The sequence below is a fragment of the Drosophila tropicalis genome, unplaced genomic scaffold (genome assembly GCF_018151085.1).
Source record: "Drosophila tropicalis isolate 14030-0801.00 unplaced genomic scaffold, ASM1815108v1 contig_593, whole genome shotgun sequence".
In the NCBI taxonomy this organism is placed as follows: domain Eukaryota; kingdom Metazoa; phylum Arthropoda; class Insecta; order Diptera; family Drosophilidae; genus Drosophila; species Drosophila tropicalis.
This window is the reverse complement of record NW_027173070.1, coordinates 21,529,997-21,554,451: the sequence shown is the minus strand read 5'-3', so window position 1 is coordinate 21,554,451 and position 24,455 is coordinate 21,529,997. Positions and strand designations below refer to the sequence as shown.

The following is a 24,455-nucleotide window of genomic DNA, read 5'->3' as shown; positions in this document are numbered from 1 at the left end:
ACTTGCTCTCCGATTTGAGTTTTTAGGGTATCAAATTAATGGAAATAGAAGTACCTAAAGAATAAGACTACCACTATCCTATCGAAAGATCACAGTCCGGAGAATTTTTTGAGATCAATATCAATCAAATCGGTATAGAAGAGCAGGAGTTAAAGGCTTAAGACACAACCTTATCTGCACAATGGGAATCCCTTGAATATATGTATGCATTTACATATATAGGTAAATTCCGTGTATATGAATACATATGTATGTATGCCCAAAATGACCTTAAAATAAATTTGAATACATAGTAAACTGATTATGTATGTATGGGAGATAAGAAACAAGTGTTTTAATGTTTTCGTATAAAACTTTATGTGAATCATTACACTCAGAGGCATTATCACAGTCAAACGTCTCAGCAGAAAATTAATAGTTCATAAATTTTGGATCACTTTCCACAATGAATCTGCAAAGTGTCCTTTCGCTAAGCGCACTCTTCCTTTTTCTTGGATTCCAAAAAGTAATCTCAACACCTCCGCCAGGATATCCTTCTATATCAAATGGTCACTGGGTGAGTGCACAAATCAATACTGAAAAGAGACGTTAAATCTGATTTTATTCATACAGGATTGCGACGTGGCTCTAGAGTATAACATTGATTTAAAAAAAAGAATCAAAAAACTCGAGCAGAAAGACTATGATTTCAGTCATATAAGTAAATCAGTTGAGGATTTACGAAGTATAATTGTTCAACAGAATATTCACATAGCTAATATTGATAATAATTTAAAAAATCAAATCGAACCAATCGAAACAGTCAGGAAAGGGGAGAGAGAAACAGAGGAGGATAGAAATAGACAATTTCAAATGATTATGATATTAAAGTTAGAAAATGACAATTTAAAAGTCGATTTGGCGAAACAAAAAGAAAATCTAGATCAAGCGATTAAAGACCTTCAATTAGAACGAAAGACTTTAGATGACTATCGGGCTAAACAAAATATATCTACCAATAAAATTGAAGAATTAAATTCAGAAGTGTCATTTTTAAAGCAAATGCTAAAAATATCCGAAACTCAGCTGAGTGACTCAAATAATTTAGCTGAAAGAAATTCTCTTCAACTAAACCAAACCGGACAAAATCTAAACCAGTGCAAGGAACATTTACGAAATCCCGGTTGCCGAGGCCTTTCATCAGGCATTCATAAAATACAATTACCCGGACTTGAACCATTTTCTGCTCTCTGCAACGGCGATATAGAAGGTGGCGGATGGATTGTTATTCATAAACGATTTGATGGTAGCGTAGACTTTGCAAGGACATCGACTGAGTATCGAAAAGGTTTAGGGGACTTGAATGGAGAATTTTTTATTGGACTTGAATACTTGCATCGCATCACCAATTCTGAAATCTATGAACTTTACGTGCAACTAGGATTATTCAATGGAACTTTCCAATTTGCTAGTTATGACAATTTTAGAGTTGGTGACGAAACTACGGATTACAGGTTGGAGTCGCTGGGAGATTTTAGAGGAAATGCTAAGGATGTTATGAACTACAGTTTAAATCAATCATTTGGTACTTATGACCACCGCTATAATGATCAAAAAGGAGTCGGTGTTTGCTACGAAGGACGTGGTGCCTGGTGGGACAATGCTTGTGGTTATATGTAAGTAACTAATTTTATTATACTCCCAGACAAAGAAGTATTAAAAATATTTGGTTTATAATTTTTAGCAGTCTTAACGGAAAATACATTAATAGAGAAGTCCCTGCAGAGGGATGGAATTGTTGGAGGTTGAGCTGGAACTGCATTTCTCTTAAATCTGTTCAGATATTTATTCGTCCAAAGTAAAGTTTACTGGCGGCAAACAAAAAATTGAAGACATTTCGATAAAAATGTACTTATAAATACCTGTTCGTCCCTTTTTACCTAAGCATGATCAATAGCCGAGTGGATCCATGTCCGTCTGTATGAACACCTAGTTCTCGGAGACAACAGGAGATAAAGCCACCCATTTTTGTATGTAGACTCGTGTAGTATGTAAACATATAAAGAGTCAATTTAAATTTTGGCCACGCCCACAGAATTCACCTAAAACTAATGTTTTTAAAAACTATAATACGTGGAGACATTAAATTTGGTATATTTTTAAAAGTCGCTCGGATAGTTCTTAAAATTAAAACGAATTCTTAATATTATTTAAATATATATTTGTTTTTCTATTACAGTTTCAACAACAATTAAAAATTATTTAAAAATTAAATGTTAATGGATGCACCGCAAAGTATCCTTTGCTTTTGGCCACCTGATTGGATAGGCGCAAAAGATTATTATCATTGTTGACGAAATTTCCTTCGAAAATCTCGGTGCAGAGGGTCTTGACGCGTTCCTTGCCCTCCGTGCAGATGGCTGAGGCGGTGAGGAGTTCATGATCCGCCAGGGGCAGGCCAATGCAATAGGAGCGAGAGGAGCGTGCCACACTGGCCCACATGGCATAGATGAGGGTGGAAATTTCGGCCAGGCGTTGCATTTCATTCTGACGCTCGACCACAGAGTTGCCATGACGGGTTAGCATCAGATCCACAGCCATATGGAGGCGGGCAATGGAATGCTCAATGCACTGAGCAGCCGGATCCAATGTGGGATGAACATGATCGGATAATTGCATTTTAGTCTTGGGATTCTCAATACTGGCTGAATCGAAGAATTTGCCAAAAATGTGACCAGGATGAAAGAGGGGATTACGGGATTTTATGACGCCAGCATTGAGAGCTTGCTAAAAAGAGAGAGATTCAAGTAAGTAGGGTATATTTCCCATTGGTGATAACTTACTCCAGCGTGCTGTAAGCCTGAGAGAGCTATAAACATGCCCAATGTATCCATGGATTCGCCTAGAGTATACAATTGAGCTGCATTCCGGAATTCCAACTCAGCCGTTTGATCCTTATGCAGACTTTTGGGTCCAATTATGCTTAGATTTTGTGTGGCAATTGTATAAAGTTGCTTGATGGTGTAATATTTCGTAATGGCACTCTCCAAGGTTACATCCTGACCTTGAAACTCATCCAGGAGGCCAGCAGTAAGGTAGAGCATGCTCTCCATGGCATACACGGAGCACATGGCTCGTGATAAATGCGCTCGTGTTAATTCCAGATCCCTAAACATAATTTTCAAATTAATAAGGATGATGCATAGAATTGTATGGCCACTTACTTAATTTTAGTGCCGCATTGTGTTGTATCCAAACTGTATTGAGTCATCTGATGGAGAAGACGTTTAGCCGAAGATATGCCCAGTTGACTGCCTCGCAAACGGGAGGCACGAACTAAATGCTCTGAGTAGCGATTGCCCTCATTGGGCAGGCCAATGATTTGCTCATCGCTCAACTCGACGTTGTCAAAGTGAACCGAATGCATCTCAGCATCTCGATAGCCAAAAGTTTCATGTGCCTTGCCCAGGCGTACACCAGGATGATCAGATTCTACCAGAAATATGGTGGAACCGCGACCCAATACACCAGGAACATTCGGCTGTTGGGTCTGAGCCAAAACCACGAAAAGTTGCCGTTGTCCTGGAGCTCCCGCTGGACAGATCACAAATGCCTTCTCTCCCTGTAGTGTCCAAAGATTCGTTTCGGATACAAATTTCGCCTGAGTATTGAAATAATCATCCTCAGGCGGATCATATTCATAAATGGCCTCGGTGCCTATCAAATCCCCTTGGGCCAGAGCACTCAAATAACGTTCTTGCTGTTGCCTTGAACCAACATCTCTTAATAAATCTACAACCACGCGATGCGTTTGCAATTCCAAAGCCAAGTTCGTTTGCTGTGAGTCCGGTTCACTGGCCATTAAGCTGGCACTCCATCCGTAACCTCGTCCTCCATCGTATTCGGTGGGTACATTCAAACCATAGAGACCCAATTGTTTAAAGTTCTGACCCTGCTGCTGATCCTTGGACTCCTCGAAATAGTTTTTCAGAGGTAAAAGAGCATTCTGCAAGTTTGTCATCTCTTCGCGCGTTATAACCTCAGGATAAGCCAAAAGCTCTTTGTCCACTGATCCGATAAAGAAGTTTTTTACAAGTGGCTCACGGGTTGGCAATTTTTGTTGTTGTTGTTCATCCACTTGGACATCACCTGTGTAAATTGAAATCATTTTAATTGATTCCCAGCTCAGTTTCTGTCACCATTACCCTTGTTTTTATCCGCATGTTCGCCGGTTGCCGCTGGTGTCGCATGTTCCCGCTGACTTCTGGCCGCTGCCGAAGCTGATGCAGTGGAGGTGGTTACCTTGGTGCTCTTGCCACGTGCCAGTAAAGGATGGCGAATCCTTTGATGATTCAATAAACGAAGTAAGCTGGAGCGCATCTTGGGCCACAAAAAACTCTTGGGTAACAAAACAACAACAAAGCTAAAATAAGCTAGATTAGTGTAACCATATTTCATATGTGTGGGGCGCTGCAGTGCAATAAAAACCCGCTATATTTTCATTTTAAAAATATTTTGTATACTTTCTTGGGGGCAACATTTTACATATAAAATTTCATCGTATTGGATTATATTTATTCGAAAACTCATTTTATTGTGTTGGTTTTGTTTTCAGAAAATGGAAATGGCTTTTAGAAATTGGGCGGGCATTTGAAATATAAAATGGCTACCACATTATATTTCTGTTTGAATCAAAGAGACGAATCCTTTCATTTTTATCCCCTTTACGAAATAAACTAAAGTTATTGTAATCGGATTTTACACATATATATATATTTCTAAAATTTAACACAATTTTTACAGAGATGAACAACAAAAGCTATATATTCTATATCTATGTAATGTAAGGGGTATAGTTAGTTTTTCCGTTTGTCCTGTTGTAATCTTTTGGGTGTGGATACCCTCAGATGGCCACTGCTCATATTCATATCCAAGGACAAACGCTTTCGATTCGATTGCGATCGAGCTGAATTTCTTGTGGTTACCCCAGGCGTTAGACTGATGGCCGTACTCCTTGTTGTTGGCCGTGGTTGTGATTGCGGCAGGGTCATTTTTATTGTCCGCTGTGGCGGAGGAGGATTCGTATTCTCTTTTGCTGACGAGCTGCTGCCAGTGGGACTATTTGTACTAGCTGTCAACGTGATGGGCTCTTGACTTTTTCTAATCGTTGGTGTATTCACATCTCGTCGGATTTGCTTGGGCAAGGGCGAAACCGAATGATTCACGGCGGATGAACTCTTAGCTGAAGGTGAACGTCTCAGTATTCGTTTACGACCATTACGCACGGGCGTCGGACGATCCATGTGAAGAACCCTTGTCTAAATTTTAAAGAAAAATCAAACAAACAAAAAAAATTAAGTAACTCAGACTTTAACGAACTTTAAAATAAATTAAAATAGGGTTAGGGGTAAGGATCTAACTAACTGGTGAAAGGAAACAACTGCTGTGTTTGTTTTGGCTTTGGATTTTCTTCGTCGAATTGAATTGCAACATTATGTGGTTTTTTGTGTGTTGTCAGTGTTTGACTTAAATTTAGGTATAAAACAATTCTCGTTTCAAGAATTTACACTAATAACTAAAGTGGAAAGTAAGAATAGAGTGAGAGGAGCCTGTGAGTGTAGTGCTGTGGCCTAGAGCTGCATGCGCATTCGTCGGGTACTCACTTTGGCTCCGCTGCGCAATGAGCGCAATCGTCGACTGACATCTGGTCCTGATTCGGCTGCAATGGGCGAGGGTGTGGCTGGAATAACAGCTGGTGAATCCAACAGCGGCGCCTGCAAAACAATTTGAAATGACTCACTTTAATAAAGAGTAATAGGGATAAAAAGAAATAGCAATTCCTTACCGGTGTCCTAATATGACTTGGTGAGGGGGAAGAGGCTTCTATTACTGTCTGCTCGGAGTGGACTTCGACTATTTGCTTTTCCGGTGTCTTAGATGCCCTGGCCATGGCTTGTTCGAGACGCTTTTTAGTCTGAGGACGATTTATATTCTTTTTGCTTATTTCAAATACTGGTTCCGCTGTCGTGTCCGCTTCCAAATCATCATCCACTTGACTGACAATATTAAGCATGGAACGACGCAGGGATGGCACACCAACAATGGAAGCTGAAGCTATTTGTGGTTCTGGAAGAGTTGGTGTAGTTTTCTCCCCTACTGAAGGAGGAATTACTTCATCTCTTTCACTAATTGTCTCCAGCGGAGTCTCTGCCGCTTGTTCCGTGCTAACAGTGACCACAGTGGCCGTTTCACAATCCTCATCCTGTTCCTCGCCTCCGCTTTCTTGACCTTCTCGCTGAGAGACGGCAGGTGGTGGATTAAAGCGACCATTGACCATATCCTTAAAGTTGATTATATTCTGTATCATGCGTGGTTCCAATTGACTCTGTGAAGACACAAAAAAAAAAAAAATACATGTGAATCCGAATCAATTACTTTTTCTTTTTCCCTTTCTCACCTTGATCAACTCATCAGACATTTCCAGCATTTTGGTCTTCAGCTGTTGACTCTGTTGTACATTCAATTGCAAATTGATCAACTCCTTAGCCAATAGTCGGCACATATCCTTACGATCTGTATAATAATTGTGTATATACTCGAGGAAACTTATTGCAATTTTATTATGCAAATGATTTTGCGGTGTGCTGCGTTCTTGGGTGGTTAGTCCTATAAAGAATTTAACAACATGCGTTGGCTGACCCTCCTGCACGGGCAGATCACTGTCCATCATGGTCCAAACGCAGGGCAGTAGGCAAGGTTCCAACAAATGGGCCAATTTCTGTTCAACCATTTGTTCCAGAAACATGCCAAGTGCCTGATTTATAATCGGCTCCGTATTGGGATTGAAGAAACGTTTAACCAGTTTCTCAATAACATCGGGACGATCATCCAAATGTCCACGTAACACAAGACGACACAGACCACGCACCAATACAAGACCAATGCCCTTATCCTCCACACGTTCCATAAAATGTGCCATCATGCCAATTATATCGGAATTTTGTTCTTGCGTCTGCGATTGATTGCGTTCGTCCTCTAAATCGTAGGGCTCCACCATGGTATAAAGACGTCGACGTTTCGATTTGGATAGGCTAACTTCGCTAGCATCTCTACTGCCAGCTGGCTTGAGATCTATGAAATAGTTCAATCCATGATGATCGATCAACTCGAGTATGCAAAGGGCCGATGTTTCGCATAGGCGAACATTATTATTTTTACAGAATTGATCGACAAGCAATTCGAATACTTCCTTAGCATAAGGTTCATAGAGTATACTGAAAGTGGAACCACATTTAATGGCCACCTCAAAGATATCCTCCTCGGTGGAGGCCAAATGTCGGCAAATAAAGTCCTGCAAGTTGATGAAAATCATTTAAATCAACGCATATTTTTGTAAACCAATTCCGTTTCTCTCTTTCTTTACCTTATATAGTTTACAGATGCTGGGTGTAAGTTTTTGAACATGCTGTGAAGCAACCATATAGAAGGTTATATATAATCCTTTGAGTACACGTTCCTGTTTAGACAGTTTGGGACGTTGCGGCATAATACCCAAATCATTGCCGTGCTTCTCAAGCAACGGACGTATCAATTCGGTATATTCTTCGGTCACTGCATTCTTTTCATCATTGGCGGCTTGTACTCTAATGTATTCCTTTTGCCGCCAATAGTTTTCCTCTTGCTCCTCCAGATCCAGTATTCTGACCTTTAGACTGGAGATTTTTGTCTCCAGCGCGGGATCATCCAAGTCGGCCAGCAACTTATTGATTAAACTTCGATCGTGTACCAATTCATTATGTTTTGCATTTAGTTCACACATTTCATAGATAATGTCCAAAAAATATTGCATGCGAGCATTGAGATCTGTAATTAACTGCTCCATACATCGCACTAGAATCTCTATAATCTTGCGGTCCAAAAGATAATCCTTCAGCAGTAAAGTGATCAATTCCCCCATATGAATTCGACCAATTTCATCACCCAAATCATAGGCTTGCAACATGTTGACAAGGGATAACAACATACTTTGAAATTCCAATTGAGCAAACTTATCCATATCGGGTTTTTGGAATTGACAGAACCTAGAGGAGAGAAATAGATTCATTAGTAAATGGATTAAGTTGCTTTTGGACTTGGCACTCACTTTTCAACATAGGCACAAAACACTGTCAGCTCGGGCAAACATTGATCGGCTGCATCGTCATTGGTTTTCTGTAAATATTCACTCAAACATTCCCAATATAAAAGGGATTCCACAGTCAAAGATTCATGCGGTACACAACGATGCAGTTCACAATCCTCACTTAAAGGCAATTGCTTCAATAACATCTCTGTGTCATTTTGTTTAAAGATCTCCTGCAGCATTTGCTTGGAGACATTACGAAAACGGCAAAGAGATTCCTCATCGGAATACAATTTCAGTGCCGCAGTTAGGGCAATGAAATTCTGTTGATACGATTCCATCCAAGCCTTGAGCATGCATTTGGCAACAGTTTTCCTAATGTTCTCCGAACTATCATTTAGACCGTGTTCCAGAATTTGCAATCGCTGGACCACTTTATACGAACGCACAGGATAATTGCACAGATTAACATAGGTATGACGACGCACTTTGTCGTCGACATCGCTCAGACGTTGCAGGATGTGGGGTATGGTCAAATAATTTCTACCCATGCAGGTAACAATGCATTGACGCACCATGGGCGAGGGATCGGCACTCAAGTGAAATTGATAGGCACATAAAACAGGATCATTGGGCTTATCGGGCATCTGGAGACGTTGCATCGCCAACACAGCCTGTTTTCGTACACTGGCAGACACATCCTTGACCCGATCCAGCATATATACTAAAATCTCATCACATTGTGAATCGTCCAAAGCAGCTTGAGGACCCAATTGCTTCAGTATGACATTGACAAATAGGCAAATGCGATATCTCACATGAGGCAATCCCGATATGGTCTAGAGAAATAGTTTTGAGATTGAGATACAAAGGATCGAGAGATATATATTAATATACTTACATGTAAACACCAATGTAATGTATCTGCCAAAATGGGATGTGTATGCTCGGATTCGAAATTCGCTACAAATTTAGCACAAAAGGACATGGCTGTGGTGCCATGATCATTGGTGTCATCCGCCTCCAATATGGACTTGATGGCTTCAATAAATTTGCAAACAAATGTGTTGTGGTCCATCTAAAGAGATATGAGAATTTTGTAAACTGAGCCTACACCAACTCCTCTTCACCCCACACCCCTACGGCAGGGCGCGCATACCTACCGCTTGGTACAGTTGCTTCAGTTCCTTGAGATAACGATTGTGGTAGGTCTCGGTTTGTTGGGCACGCTCCAGTATTTTATACATTGGATCATCGCGTCTAGCTGTTTGACCTTTATTCTCTTTGCCCCCTTGATTGGCAGCATCTTTTGTTCCCGTTCCTGATGAACCCTTCGTCGCCTTGGCTTTGCTTTTGTTTTTGTTGGTGGCCGCTGCTGCTCTTGATGAGGTCGCTTTCTCCGCTGCCTCTGGCGACCCCTCAGTTTCTTCTGTGGCCGCCTTGGCCTTTTGCGCTCTCGCTCGCGTCTTCTTGACCATTTTACTTAGTTTCGATTCACTTTAAATTCTTATTTTTAATAGCTTACAACTACAAATAGCACATAAATTTGTTTAGTTGGAAATTTTTAAAATGTAGCGTCGCTTTCTTAGTGGCATTAGAGGTGGTAAATGGGGCGATAACACTTATTGCATTTATCGATGTTTCGATACCATTGAGTACTCGTACTGACTGTTAAATTTAAAAAGATGAACGCCGCTGCTAACCCTCTGTTAACTTTATTCACATCATTTTCATCAAAAATCATTTCTTTTAACACAATTAAGTTGTTAATTTGTTTAGTATTATATATTTAAATGTTTCTATTGGATTTTTAATTATTTTGGGTATTTAATTTTTAACCATGAAAATAATTATGGCACATGGCGCCAGCGAGCAAAGTAGTTATGCCAATTGGCGGTATATTTGAATTAAGTCTGAATATCAGTGGGTCTAAAAATATATACATATATATAGAGCGACTATGACTAGCATGAATGGTCATCAGATAGGGGTGACGACATGTGCTGGGGATGTGGGTTAGAGACTAGACTTTGAACCCCACACGCAAACTTCGATTCAATTTGTTGTTTTTGTTTTGATTTCATTTGTTATGCTTCTGTTTGCGTACAACTTTTTGTTTTTTTTTTTTATTATAATTCTATTACAGATAAGAAAACCATTTAATACTAGTTCAAAGACACTACTAATCGGACTTCCTCATTTCGGCTTGACATTGGCGGCCAGATCAGCTGCTTCTGCCTGGGGCGTAGCCGCTGATCCTCTCCTGCTGCTGGTACTGCTGGTTTCGGTCGTGGTGGTTGCTATCTCGATGCCTTCGGCAGCTGTATTTAGATTTGGTTCCTGATCCACCTCATCCTCATCAGATTCGGTGGCTTCACGTATCAAATGCTGTGGCAGGACTAGCGGTATCGTTGCAGGACTCGATTTAATATCCTTCACCTTGTACAAATCACATGTCTCATTTACATAGCGATTGAAGACATCTGGTTTATCCGCATAGACATGATGGCCAGCACCGGAAACGATTTTTAAGTCAACCATTTGACTGCCTCTTTGGGATTTGATTACCTCACCCGACGAGGAGTCAATCCAGGAACGGGAGCCGTAGATAAAGGTAATTGGTATATCGGCGCGCACATCTTTGATGCGATGAATCATGGGATTTTTGGCCCAGCCAAATGATTGCATCATGGAGTGGAATGCAGACTCTCCGCTCGGTGGCTGAGCATTACACTGATGGATATATTGGGGAAGCAGGTTAATATCATCCTCGATGGTATTCTGGAATTTACGCATTATATCTGGTCGAGTTTTCTGCACCACCCACTGGCCAAATGGTCCAGCAGCACGCAGAGCCCACAATGGATTCAAGGGCGTCAATACCCTAGCTATGGCTCGCACCCATAGGGGAATCTGTTTTCCGTTCGAAGAATCCGTTGGTTTCTCTGGAAAGCCCCAAGGATCAGCCAATATAAGATGTTTCACTCGCTCAGGATAGCTTAACGCATAGCTGGATGCAATGAATCCGCCCATGGAATGGCCCAGCAATATCATGTCATTGATATTCATTTCTTTGCGCCACTCTTCCACAGATTTTACAAATTGTTTTTCGCAAATTAATGCCTCTTTGGCAAAATACGGACGCGAACTGCGACCGAAACCCAGTATATCCATGGCATAGACGGGTCGTTCCTTGGCAAAAGAATCCAGATTCATTACCCACAGCGCAATGCCGGCGCCGAGGCCATGGAGCAGCACTAGTGGAACCTCCGGTGATTCCGTATTCATGCTAATGGTCCATACTTTGTCCGCTTCACCCACAGCTGGCCCAATGTCCACAAAGAAACCGCGATACGGTAACTTCAGATAGGACAAAATCTTCTTCTCCACATTTCTTAGCATGATGGGTGAGGTGGATGTCCAGTTACACAACCATTTCCACAGCCAAAAACCGTTATTTCGAGGATCCTGGGGGAAAGAGTTTTTATAAAATTAGAATTTCTATTTTTTTTTTTTTTTGGGGATTCTGAGACGTTTAACACATGGATATTCCCCCTATGCCCCCCTAATACATTTCACTCCGAACGAAAAGCTAAACAAAACTGCGCAGTTTGTTACCTCTAGATCCATTCCCGTGACTGAACCACCCGAAACTGACAGCGTTGGCGGCGTCGGCAGCGGAGCTGCTGCCTCATCTTTATGCTGGGACAATGCCAGCGTGCTGCTCATTTTTCTCAATGTACAATTTTTTTTTGTTTTTCCGAACCAAATTTAACTAAAAACAAATTTGTCAACGAACCAAATTGAGAGATCACTGAGATTCTGAGAGCAACGGAGAGGTGAGCGTATTCTGGTTGTTGGAAATGTTGTTGCTCCTGGTTAAACATGAAACTATTAGCCTATGACTAACACTGGCCACCCTTTTTATGAATTTTTTTTGGAATTTATGTTTAGTTGTGATGACTTTCAATATTTTTAATTTCTATGCGTTCCGCTGCCGTCTTGCTTTTCATGTTATCTTTTATTCTAATGGTGAAATTATTTCACGTACAGCCCACTAAACCAAATAAACAAATGCCAAAACAAAAAAGGGGTCACACCAACAGCTGAGGCGCACAGCTGTGCTAGGACTGAGCACATACTTAGCATTTTTTAGCTACATTTCAAAAATAAGAAAGCTAAAAAAGAATAAAATGTTTTCAAATAAATACCTTTTCCAATTAAAAATTTCAAATGTTTTACTACTACTGTAGTTGTCACATATTAGCGTGATATAAAATTCTTAAATGAAAATTAAGTAGTTATTTAACAAACAATTTTCAAAAATTTATCGTTACGTCGACTACTAGCATAAGACCAACGTAGAAATTGTTGTGAGGACTTTCTCAAATATATTAGCAAATAGTTTACAAAATTTGAAAAAAAAAAAACTATCAAACTGTGGCCGTATTTTGGTATGTTGTAATCTCTTTGTGGATATTTAAATCTATTGTTATTATTTAAAAAAAAAGTTTAAAATTTATCCTAAATTTGTGGATAAATTTATTCCTGCCAAATTTTTAGCTTTAGCTTTAGCCAAAATAAGGAGGTTATGCACTGTTTTTCGGCACGCGGCAGAGCCGGCGACTTCTTGGAGAAATGGATGGTATAAATAAATACAATGAATTTGTGGCTTTGCACAAGGCCCAGTTGGAATCCTCGGCAGTTCCGGTACACCTTTGGCCGGCGCTGTACCGAAAATTGTCCACGGATAACTTTGATGCCGGTGAGGTGTTGCAGCTGATGCTGATTGATTATGACGAGGAAGAAGACGAGGAAGTGGATCCAACTAAGAACGATGATAGCCCGCATCCTGTATTCGCTTTGGGTGTTGCACGAGAACAAGGCATAAAGGCCACCGACCCGCAGGCTATTTATTTGGTAGATCATGCCTGGACATTTCGATTGGATCAGGCACGCCAACAACTAGAGGAGCACGAGAGACTAGCCGATCGTCTATCTGCCATAACTGGTGTAGACTTGGAGCATGAAAATCGGGTAGAGAAGATCATGAGACGTATGTGGAAATATTGTCATGCTTATTCCATACGAACCACCGACGCGGCTGGTCAAAATTTGACCGATGAGCAGCGACTGCCCATTTGGTATATCATGGATGAAGTGGGATCAGCCGTAACGCATTCGGATGAGCCAAATTTTCGCATAGTTCCTTTACTGTATTTAAACAATCAGACAACATATAGTCTATTGTTTCCCATCAAAGATTGTGAGCAGGGTGATCAGGTGACCCGCGATTTTGTGGAATATGTTGCCAAGGATGCACCACAGAGGTCGGCACTTCTATTGCCCTGGCAGGAGGCTGATCTAAGTGAAGAAGACTTCAAGCAAGTGGAGCCTGATGCAAATTATTTCACCAGTGGCCATATACCGGAGACTTATCCGTCATTGGAAAATGCAGCAACCAGTTTCATACACCAACTGCCGCTTAAGGTCTATGCCGAGTATGAAGTTGTGAAGGAGCATTTAACAGCCGGAGAATTTATTTTAGTGGAACAGGAAGATGAAGCAGATGTCCTCTGGCTGACACGTCACTATAAGTCATTCAGGGAACTCTCTGAACTTACGCCACACAAGTTCATCAATCAATTTCCCTTTGAATATGTCATTACTATTAAAGATTTGCTTTGCATTATGGCACGGCGGGCCGCCAAGAGACAGCATCATAATCCGGATAGCTTGGAGACATATCCCACATGGTTGCCCACCACATACAATTTGACGACCGAGTTAAGGCAATTCGTGGCCTATTATCAAACGAGGGCAGCCAAACAATTGGATAACCATTGGATAATCAAGCCATGGAATCTGGCCCGGGGTCTGGACACACATATAACCAATAATTTAAAGCAAATTGTTCGCCTGCCCGCCACTGGGCCAAAAGATAGCCCAGAAATATATTGAAAATCCGGTTCTATTCATGCGAAATGATCAAGAGCTGCAAGTGAAATTTGATATACGCTATGTAATCCTGTTGACCAAGGTCAATCCCCTGGAGGCATATGTTTGTCGCAAGTTCTTCTTACGTTTTGCCAATCATGAGTTCTCATTAGATCACTTTGATGACTATGAGAAGCATTATACCGTGATGAATTATCGCCCCGATGAGGCCGAATTGCATCATGTGAAATGTGAGGAGTTCCTTGAGCTCTGGCAGCAACAATATCCCGATCATGATTGGTCCAAAATCGAGGAGGATATATGCCAAATGCTTCGCGAACTATTACAGTGTTCAACCGAGGCGCCACCGCCCTGTGGTCTGGCTCCTTGCAATCAATCGCGGGCTCTCTATGCCGCCGACATAATGCTCAAGTGGCAGGATGATCAAATGAAGCCTCAACTATTGGAAATCAATTGGACTCCCGATTGTAAACGAGCCTGCGACTATTATCCTGATTTCTTTAATGATATTTTTAAATTACTTTTCCTTAATCAACAGAACGACACGATTTTTAAATCTTTGAATTAAGAAAAATAATAATTAAACCACATTTGTTTTCCTATTAATTAATTTGTGTGTATATTTCTGGGTTTTTTTTTTTTTTTTGTTGTTTTGTACAAGAGTAAATAATGTAGGAGATGTGATCGATCGATGTCTTATATAATATTTATATGTAGTAATTCTAGTCATAGCTTAAAGTGATCCAATAGTGAGGATGTCAAAGAGTGATTCTACAATTCGCAAAATGCGAATGGCACTTTTATGATAATGTATGGAAGAAACAAAATGAGGGACAATGTGTGTTAACTTAAACCATATAAATCCTTATAATATAAAAAAGTCAAGTTATTTGTTGTTGTTTTTCGATTTTACACATAAGGCAATTTTCAAGGCACAAAAGTCAAGATTAAATCACCCAAAACAAAAGTAAAGATATTTCTTCTAGAAATGCATTAAAGAAGAGTTCAATTTCTGAATTTAACAAAATTTTTGCAAATGAAACACTTAAGGGCAAGGTCGAGACAATATATCTATTCTGATATATACTTTGATGGCCATTTGTTTGCCCAAAACGAACAGCAATTCAAATTTGCAGAAGTAAAGTCAAAAATAATGTAATTATGTGTGGGATGAAACTTATGAAACATAAATCCTGGTGGTGATAGCCTATTGTCATCTAGACTTAGTTGTTCTTCACTTTATACATACATATGCACTAAAAATTAAGACTTAAATTAAACCCTAACTAATTAGTTAGCTAATGCCACTAAATCTAACTTTAAACGCAGACCTCGTCGAAATCTAAACGTATTTTCTCATCCGTGGCAGCTAATTTGTGTATAGTCTTTTTAATGCGCAAGGCGGGCAAACGAACATTGGGATTCTGATGCCAGCATTCCTTCATTAACTTGGACATGCCAGCCAGGAGCTAAAAGAAAACCAAAAGCAAATTATAGACAAACGAAATAAAAGAGAACGCTTTCTTTTTTAAAACACACCGAATCGGAGCTCCAGCGATTGGGTATTGAGGGTCTATAGTTGTCTATGCAAACAACTTTACGCATATCCTCAAAACTTGGATCCATCGGCACCACATCATAGAAGGGAACTTTATATTCCTCGGCAATGCCGCAGGAAATTGTGCGACGGCACACCTCCCAGAGGACCAAACCAAACGCATAGATATCTGTGCGGCGCAAGGCCTCAAAGCATTCCAAATCAATGCTGCAAAGAAAATATAAAATAAAAGTTAAATTCTTGGCTAGAATTAGCTTCACACTCTCACCTCTCATCGAGCACTTCGGGGGCCATATAGCGTTTTGTGCCCACTTTGGGATTGTTACCCATATCCAATTGTCCAGTGACATGGGAATGGGTTACAGCTAGCCCAAAATCGGCTATGACACACGTACCATTAGAGGTTACCAATATATTCTTGGACTTCAGATCACGATGGGCCATTGCCGGTTTGCCCTCAGTACCAAAGATTTCTGTATGCAGATGTACTAAGCCATTGGCTATGGATAAACAAATGCAAATCATATCATTGTGGCTCAGGGGATTGCGATTTAAATGATCGAAAAGCGAGCCTAATGGATAGTAGTGAGTCATTAGCCAGAGCTGGGTACAGGAATTCCTTGATGTCATATCGGAGCCAATGAATCCCAAAATATTCTCATGCCGCAACAGAACAGTGCTGCAGAAAGGCGAGAAGAAACATTTGTTAAGTTCTGACAGCTTCTTCATTAATAAAATTATTTAATCATTACCTATAAATCTCCGTCTCACGCTTCCAGGACTCTTCGTCACGACTGAAAAAGATCTTAACGGCTATGCTCTCGCCGTGCCAATGACCACGCCACACTTCACCATATTTGCCACGACCAATGCACTCGAGAAGGGTCACCTGTTTGGCCAAAGTGCGTTGTACTAACAACGGCAGACCACTGCCCGATCCCGAGGTGACGGAATGTTGCAAATATTCCCTCAGTGTGCTATCTCCCGCACTGGTGGCACGCAGCAGCTCATCGTTAACCAAATAGGATTCCGGATCTTGTTTAATACGGGAAGCAGCCAAACGTTTGCGATGACTGCGACGCATAAAAAATATGGCCACAGCTCCCATTAACGTAATGACCAAGAATGGACCCAAAATGGCCAATGCCATTTTACTCATATTACTGCTATCGGCAGTTATGACGGTCACATCGTTACCCATAAACGGTGGCAATTGCGGAAATTCACCGCTGTTGCAAAAATCTCCCGTGCAGCATTCGACATTTACGAAATTCGCCGTATTCCGTTTTGCTGGCGATGCCGAGTTGTGTTTACTTCGAGAATTTTGGCTACAAATCAACGGCAAGTGATCCGGTGAGGTGGAACAACCCCGCGAAACAGTCACCTGTCCCTCAGCGTCGCGTGTTGTTGACTTCCAGCACTACAAAACGAATCCATGACAATAAATTTGATAGAATTCTCAACAAGATTGAAAGACTTACCTGTATGGCATTCTGACAGGTGTGGGCATGTTCATAGGGATTCAGGCAAGGTGCCTCGCAAGCAAAGCATTTAAATCTGTGGAAATTACAATAGTCACATATAGTTCTTCGACAGTCAATATGACTAATATATGTACATAAATAATTGTGATTAATACAAATAATCCCTATTTAATCTGTTAAGATAAATAGCAACATATTTTAGAACTATTTCCACTTGCAAAATAAGAATTTAAGACAAATCAAAAACGAAAAATTATCAATATACTATATAGAAATCAAAAATTTTTAGAACGGGATTAAGTGATAAATGTTACCTTCTCTTCATGCGTCTTTTGCTCTTAATGTGTCTCCTACATGTGGTAGGAGTTAGCAGCATGTGGTGAATTGGAGGAGTGATGAGGGGTATGGTTAGGAATAAGGGGGGCTAAGGTTATGGAATTTTGAATTTCTTCTTTCTCACCTGGCATGTAATTGTACTGAGTTTTGTGGTACAGCGGGAAATTCTTTGACTGCTCCTGCTCCATTTAGCTCCATATCCATATCGGCTATATCTTGATTCTCTTCTAAAAGTCGTCCACTGATCTCAGCTGCAACAATAATAAAATCCAAAAATTTACTCACACTACAAATACAAAAATCTGTATACACACACACAAACACACAGACGAGACTTGCTCTCTTTCTTACTCATAAACATATGCGAGTGTTTGTTGGCTCGGTCTTTCTCTCACACTAACACATACACAGATGTAAGTAAATGCACTTTTTATGCTTCTTACGCCCACACAACTGACAATATGCGTTTATATAACCCACAGGATGCATTTTAATCTTGTCTTTTCTCACATTTTCCATCGATCTACGAAGATTTATTTAGTTATTTCGCTTTATACGCAACATAATTCAATTAGAACAGCAGCAGATGAAAACAACACACAAAAAACTATTACAAACACAAATACATGCACAATTTACTAACTGCTTAGAGACACTTTTTTCAGTTCTTTCAATTGACACCTGATGAAGTTCAATGTTGTTGGAACACAGGTTGGTGCATTAGTTATTTATTAATTTTTCTTATTTCACACACCTTTTACATTTGTTTTCATTAAAAAACACAATAGAAAAAATAATATAATGTTCGACGACTCCATTCTGAGCCCAAGTGATGGCAAAACATTCGATAGCACTATCGATAGACTATCGCATTTTTGATGTTTTCGATGGGGTATACATAATTAACAATTCTAATTTCAAGAGTCCGTTTTTTTTAATCAACGCAACGCAATCTTAATTAATATCTTCTACGTAGACGGTTTGTAATAGTTTTTGTTCAAAAAATTCCCTTAGATTTTGAAATCCATTGTTATTAATGTCATAAATCACGCTAAAAAATGCTATAAATTGTGATTACTTTAAATCATTTGTAATAATCGTCAATCAATTTTGAAGTTTTTGTTTCTCATATTATTTCACCGTAGTCAACCAGGCTTTTGATTCATTTTTCGAAATTATTTGAATTTTTGTGGTATAAATTTTTGCGGTATAAATTTTTGCTGATTATTTGCATTTGGCGGTATTTTTGTCAGCGATCCATTCCGATAGTTCTTCGCTCTTCCACCACTATTTTGTTGTTGGAGCAAGATTTTAGCGATTTAGCGAATAATTTTTTTTTTTGCAACTTTTCGTATATAATAGTAAAGAACGAAGAACGTGGACAATGAGGAGCTTCCGAAATCGTACCGTTCAGAAGCCAATACGAGGGACCAGAACTAGTCCCCACACCGCACAGGTGATCACGTCAAGTGGGAATCCTTCGCTGGACACGATATTAGGTGGAGGATTGCCAATTGGTTCGATATTTCTATGCGGTAAGTTTGCTTTGGCAGCTCGACATGAAGTGCCCCCTTAAGGCGTGGCAGATTGGATAATTAAAAGCATCTGATTGCAGAGGAGGACCGCTTTGTCACACATGCCAAGGTGTTGGCCAAGTACTTTCTGGCCGAGGGCGTTCTTTCCAAGCAAAAGATATTTCTAGGCAGTCTGGATGATTTGCCGGCAGAGATGTTACGCCGACTGCCACGCCCACTAACGGATGTGGAAATTGAAGTGGAGCAGCTTCAAGAGGAAGTCCAATCGGAGCCGTTGGATAAGAACGGTCTACGAATTGCCTGGCGTTATAATGATTTGCCGCTAGTGAATTCGGAGCAGGCACCGACCAAAATTGGTCATCATTTCAATTTGATGGAACACATGGATCCGAAGAAATTGTACTATGCCAACACCACAGTGTGGGATGGCTACAAAACAATCGGTGTCCAGGAAGACTTAAGTTCTTCTTCCACATCGGTTAATGAGGCACCAAAGGAAATGCAAGAGATCTGGGACGGATTCATCCAGACTGTGGACGCTCTTGCGGATGGAGAGAATAACAATGAACAATCGGAGGGCACTGCCAGCAACACTAATACAACTAATACCACCACAACAACAACTACCACTGATACCCAATCGTCGGTCATCGATCCAAATATGTTCCACAATCCCCGCTATGGTCGCCTGCTGCAGGATATCCAGCAATTACTGCGCGATAAGAGTTTTAATCCCGGAGCCAAAAAGAATCTTTGCCGCGTCTGTCTTACCTCCTTAGGCTCTCCTCTGTGGTATGATGATAATTTTGGCGAGGATTTGCTCAAGTTTCTAACTATTTTGATGGCCAGTGTGCGTAGCTGCAATTCAGTTTGCTTTATCACAATGCCCATGCATCTGGTTGCCAAATATGTGAGTAACTCGAGGACTCTGTGTGACAGCTGAATTAACTCCTGCTCCTTCCTATCCTCTAGGATACCAATTTGGTGCCCAAGATACGCCAATTGGTTGACTATTCCGTTGAGTTGGAATCCTTTGCCGGCTCGGACCGGGAGACCCATCCTGCTTTCAAGGAATACAGTGGTCTGCTTCATTTGCACAAGATGACAGCTCTCAATACATTGGCCGTTCACATGCCAGAGACCACAGATTTGGCCTTTAAGCTGCGCCGCAAGAAGTTTGTTATCGAAAAGTTCCATCTGCCTCCAGGTAAGTAAACATGTTGTTTTCAAGGATAAGAAACTAATGGAAAACCTTCACAGAACTGCAAGAGTCGGCTTCACACGATATTTTGGCCACAGCTAAATGTGGTGGTGGTGGCAATGTCTTGCCCATAAATTCCAATCAGGCGTCTGCTTCTTTGGATTTCTAACTGCAACAGTTGATAGATATTCCTCTTATTATCTTCCTAAGTTTTTGCATGCATTGCTTTCCCCCATCCCCGCCCCCATTTTTTTTTTGTTTCTGAATACATATATATCCTCTAAAGTAGCAATTGAAGTGAGCTGAAAGCGTGGTCAATACTATAATTAACATACATATTTATATTGCGCATGCGGATGATGATGACGACGACGACGAAGATGATGATGATGATTAGTACAACCGATTCTACAAGATTTATTAGTTATATACAAAACACATAGATCAAATCCCCGGATATACATATGATCTTTTCCAAAAAACAAAAACATGTGAGCAAAATTTTTGTAAGGATTTATTTAGTTTAATTATTACATCTATTTACTTGTATACACAAAAAAAGAAAAAACTCAAGAAAAGGCCATTGAAATTTAAATTTATTTCTACACAATTTGTTTTGTTTTTGTTTGTTTGGTATTTTGGCAATTTATTTGTGAAGCAAAACAGAGATTCAAGAGCAAAAGAGAGTAACTAGTTGGAGCTTAGAATAGACTTAAATCGGACAGGGTCAACAAAAGGTAAACAAATTTTCAAAAAGGAAGTTAAATTAGTATTAATACGATATTTGTTGATATAAAATCTCATGTGATTTAAATCCAGAAAAACTGCAAAAGTCTTTGTTGAAACTTATCACCAAAGTTTTCTTTAGATTTTCTTGTTGGAAAAAGTAAAAGATTTAAATTTCAGAAAAATAACAATTCTGTTCAGATCGTACAAAAACCAATCCATTTAATAAACAATACTGTCATATTTAAATGTTAAGCACACTTCAAAGTTAAAAGACTTTTCTATATCAAAGACAATTTGTCTAATTGCTGCCAAAAGAAAGAGTCATCTAAAGTTAGTATTAATAACCAAATATTTATGACACGAATTTGGTATACGTCAATTAAGAACATCAAACTAAACTAACTAAAAAGACTGAAAGCTAATCGTATAAATTGTTTCAAAAGATTTTTCCATATCCATGAAGATCAAAGGTTTATAGTCTCACTCAAGTTTCGTCCTCTAACTAGTGACTCTCAATTAATCAAATGAGTTTTTCGTAATTTGTTTTATCTTTGTTTACTTATTTTATTTTGCATGATCAAATATGATTTAAACACGGGAATTATATTACAAATAAAGACTGACCTTGAACCTTGAAATACAATTTGCAAAAAATACATCAATATATTCAAAATGAACTCAATAAACAGCTGGTGTGGACAATTAAATTAACTTAGTTTTTATAATACCATTGCCAAAAGGACGATATATCTACATATTTATTTTGGAGCAGAAAAGGAAGCAGAAAGCAGGAATATGCCATATATTTCTAAATATCGAATTAAGCCTGATTAGACGATTCTATCAAAAAGCTCCCATTGAAACGAACAATGGGAAATCATGACTTTTTTCAATAACAATAACAAATAACTGTAACTTTTTATCTGATAATTATAAAATTGATATTGTCATAAATATTGGGATACGAGTTCAAATTTGTTTCACTGTCCTTTGTCAGAAATAATATAAAAAAAAAAAACCAGCTAGCATTCCCCTTTTTTTCCAATTATTTGAAAATAATAATTAATGCAACTTCAGTTGAGGACAGCAAAATAATAGTTGTACATATTTTAACGATCAAATACTTGTGAAACAACAAGTTCTTTTTCCCAAAAACACTTCAAAACTCTTAAAATTTAGGTGTTATACAAACCACTCTGTGCTCTGCAACAGACGAAAGATTTCTTTTGGTAGTTGGCCATAACATTGCTCTACCAGAGAACGGCTTGGCGTGATGTGTCCATTATGATTCGGATAGAGAATAGAAGGTCTAGCAACACATAAGAAAAACCTGCTTAATACTTGTTCATCTTTGTTTGATCGATTTGATAGAGCACTGAAGATGGTATTCTATGTTTTTGGATCGTAAAGAGATCTCTTTTATCACATGAAAATAACTTTGGAACGGTCGACCATTGTGGATAACATTACTTCTTCAAGGGCAATTTGGGACGTTTCTAAAAGGCTATAAGGATATGAAGTACATTCTCGTTGGAACATTCGAACTCTATGCAAACTTCAAAATAACTGTCTTAACGTCTACAGAAATCGGGAAAGACCAAGTGCTTAGGTCCCAACCTTTTTCCCAATTTTTGCGGAATTGAACATCTTTTCATTTTGTACTAACAATTCATTCAAATTTCATAATATGTTTTACATATACAAGTTAGCACAAGCGTGCCCTGCACCCCGACCAACTATGATACTGCGAGAAGTAAATGGATATAGTATACCCGCCCTCATTTGAAGTCACGTTGACAACACACACATCCCATAACCTTAAGTACATTGTGACCCATCTCAACCCACACTACCCACTTGTTCCATCATTGACTTCATATTCCTAGAGTAAGCAACTTAACGGTTGACCCCATACTAACTAACTATCACATAACATAAGCAATTTCCTATATAGGTACCTTTGCAACCAACCCCTTTCTGCTGACTTCACCGGAAGAGCGAACTACTCTCAAGATCTACCACAGTACGATCAATAGACGTTGATCAGTCCTCTTGAGGTATGTATATTTAAGGCCCCGATCTCTGGAAGAATGATATTTGAGTATTAGTTTTAGTTTGGCCTCGGTGAAAGGAAGAGTCGTGTGTCTCATCTTCGGTGTATATCCGATATATCGGTGAAAGGAAGAGTCGTGTGTCTCATCTTCCGTGTATATCCGAAAGATCATGGTAAGGCCACAGCCCGATCAAAAGCTTCGTAACTGGGGCCCCTGCCCGACCAGACTCGTGACCAGGGACTCGTAACTTACAACAAAAAATGTTAGGCAACCAATATTGGCAAGTATACATACCAAATTCGAAGTCGGTGGCTAGGATAGTCCTTGAGAAAAACACTTATGTCTAAAAAGAGGTAGCGGAACCGAGCGTGGCGAGTTTACAAGCCAGATTAGGTGCTTCAAGCTCTTTTAGGTTTCGAGATTTCGGTGCTCATAAGGACAGACGTACGTACATGGGTAGATGTACACTTTATGGGGTCGGAAAAGTTTCCTTCTGCCTGTTACAAACTTGCAAGGGTATACAAACTTTCAATCAATGAAAAGTACAAGTATTAAGAACTTTGGAAAAAGTTAAAGAATAAGAATTTTCAGTATAGTTTGATCTTTCTTACCCATCTTCTCTTTGGCTTGCCGAACTGTTCAAGTTCATTGGCCCTTCTTCATGGAAAGGGGAACACCTTTTAACCCCGAAACTCCATCAACTATTTACGCCCATCCGTCTAATGCTGATAAGAAGTCTCCGTTTTCACTTACTATTAGAACTGCATCACTTTCGCTTTGCATCTTTGCCGCCGCCGCCGCCGTCGCCCATCTGTGCCGTAGACATTGTCTGCGGGCCTCTTAAGCTTTTTAATTGCTCGTGCCATCGCCACCCCCGCCCAAAAAGAGATGCCAATAAGTAGGTGGCCCACAGCTTTGGCCCCAAAAGTCAGAGGCAGTGAAATGAGTGAATTATGCTGGCATGGCATTCATCTCCATCCATCCAGGCCTGATTCTAACTACTTACATACATATGTATGAGTGGAGAAATATTGCGCAGCGGAAGCGAACGAGGGCCAAGTGGAATACAACGGTAATGAGTGGGTGGGGATGCAGAAGAACAAAGAGAGAGATAAATAGAGAGCCAGAGAAAAGGGAAACTAGAATGTAAACAGAGAAATCAACATTTGAGAGAGAAACGCCCGATGAATGACCCCATGAAGCCTCCCCAAGTAGACTCTAAACGTAAACGAGGGTTGCCACAATACTATGGAGTTGATGGAATGATTTTGATGGTTACTGCCTACTTGCATACGCTTTTCTGCCTAGGGACTTGGAAGGTATGCTTTTGTTCATTATAGCTGTTTTTTTCATATATTTTGGAACATATTCCAATCTTTTTCGAATCTTGTTCCTTATTTAAATAGTCATTAGGGATCTTTGTCGGGAGCAAAAGGAACCCTAGCCACGAATTTTCTTATTGAGTTAGTTCTTTTCATAATTTTCGTCTTCTTTTACTC

The 24,455-nt window shown here is 39.8% G+C and overlaps 6 protein-coding genes and 1 long non-coding RNA gene across 10 annotated transcripts; 3 read left to right on the top strand and 4 right to left on the bottom strand.

Annotated features, from left to right (window-relative positions):
• The first annotated feature begins 385 nt into the window (after nucleotides 1-385).
• Nucleotides 386-3,808, top strand: LOC137577474 (uncharacterized). The gene is made up of 3 exons (XR_011032421.1): nucleotides 386-556; nucleotides 613-1,655; nucleotides 1,724-3,808. It is a non-coding gene; the product is annotated as an uncharacterized lncRNA (long non-coding RNA).
• On the bottom strand, nucleotides 2,114-4,408 carry Egm (Enigma). Its single transcript, XM_068290955.1, has 4 exons — nucleotides 4,185-4,408; nucleotides 3,204-4,128; nucleotides 2,823-3,147; nucleotides 2,114-2,766 (listed from the first exon to the last, which is right to left on the bottom strand). The coding sequence occupies exons 1-4, from the start codon at nucleotides 4,357-4,359 to the stop codon at nucleotides 2,242-2,244; spliced, it is 1,950 nt and encodes a 649-aa protein (XP_068147056.1). The 5' UTR covers nucleotides 4,360-4,408; the 3' UTR covers nucleotides 2,114-2,241.
• A 322-nt stretch (nucleotides 4,409-4,730) lies between these two features.
• Cap-G (Chromosome associated protein G) lies at nucleotides 4,731-9,703 on the bottom strand. The gene is made up of 8 exons (XM_068290464.1): nucleotides 9,265-9,703; nucleotides 9,003-9,179; nucleotides 8,123-8,940; nucleotides 7,403-8,060; nucleotides 6,437-7,330; nucleotides 5,825-6,364; nucleotides 5,643-5,753; nucleotides 4,731-5,297 (listed from the first exon to the last, which is right to left on the bottom strand). The coding sequence occupies exons 1-8, from the start codon at nucleotides 9,577-9,579 to the stop codon at nucleotides 4,836-4,838; spliced, it is 3,975 nt and encodes a 1,324-aa protein (XP_068146565.1). The 5' UTR covers nucleotides 9,580-9,703; the 3' UTR covers nucleotides 4,731-4,835.
• Nucleotides 9,704-10,160: 457 nt separating this feature from the next.
• puml (pummelig) lies at nucleotides 10,161-12,166 on the bottom strand. The gene is made up of 2 exons (XM_068290807.1): nucleotides 11,720-12,166; nucleotides 10,161-11,569 (listed from the first exon to the last, which is right to left on the bottom strand). The coding sequence occupies exons 1-2, from the start codon at nucleotides 11,828-11,830 to the stop codon at nucleotides 10,298-10,300; spliced, it is 1,383 nt and encodes a 460-aa protein (XP_068146908.1). The 5' UTR covers nucleotides 11,831-12,166; the 3' UTR covers nucleotides 10,161-10,297.
• Nucleotides 12,167-12,688: 522 nt separating this feature from the next.
• Nucleotides 12,689-14,665, top strand: TTLL12 (Tubulin tyrosine ligase-like 12). The gene is given in 2 exon segments (XM_068288561.1): nucleotides 12,689-14,038; nucleotides 14,040-14,665. Coding segments are annotated over 2 exon segments (1,887 nt in total). The 5' UTR covers nucleotides 12,689-12,739; the 3' UTR covers nucleotides 14,628-14,665.
• sax (saxophone) lies at nucleotides 14,656-18,292 on the bottom strand. Of its 4 annotated transcripts, none has more exons than XM_068288562.1 (8): nucleotides 18,192-18,292; nucleotides 17,562-17,688; nucleotides 17,416-17,451; nucleotides 17,099-17,174; nucleotides 16,370-17,037; nucleotides 15,886-16,296; nucleotides 15,599-15,824; nucleotides 14,656-15,528 (listed from the first exon to the last, which is right to left on the bottom strand). In XM_068288562.1, the coding sequence occupies exons 1-8, from the start codon at nucleotides 18,253-18,255 to the stop codon at nucleotides 15,379-15,381; spliced, it is 1,758 nt and encodes a 585-aa protein (XP_068144663.1). In that variant the 5' UTR covers nucleotides 18,256-18,292; the 3' UTR covers nucleotides 14,656-15,378. The 4 variants fall into 4 exon arrangements, with proteins under 4 accessions (XP_068144663.1, XP_068144666.1, XP_068144665.1 ...); XM_068288565.1 differs by having other exon boundaries at nucleotides 18,081-18,215; XM_068288564.1 differs by lacking the exon at nucleotides 18,192-18,292 and adding an exon at nucleotides 17,789-17,807.
• Nucleotides 18,293-18,687: 395 nt separating this feature from the next.
• On the top strand, nucleotides 18,688-20,783 carry Elp4 (Elongator complex protein 4). Its single transcript, XM_068288566.1, has 4 exons — nucleotides 18,688-18,972; nucleotides 19,053-19,882; nucleotides 19,945-20,179; nucleotides 20,233-20,783. The coding sequence occupies exons 1-4, from the start codon at nucleotides 18,822-18,824 to the stop codon at nucleotides 20,340-20,342; spliced, it is 1,326 nt and encodes a 441-aa protein (XP_068144667.1). The 5' UTR covers nucleotides 18,688-18,821; the 3' UTR covers nucleotides 20,343-20,783.
• The last annotated feature ends 3,672 nt before the right edge of the window (nucleotides 20,784-24,455 follow it).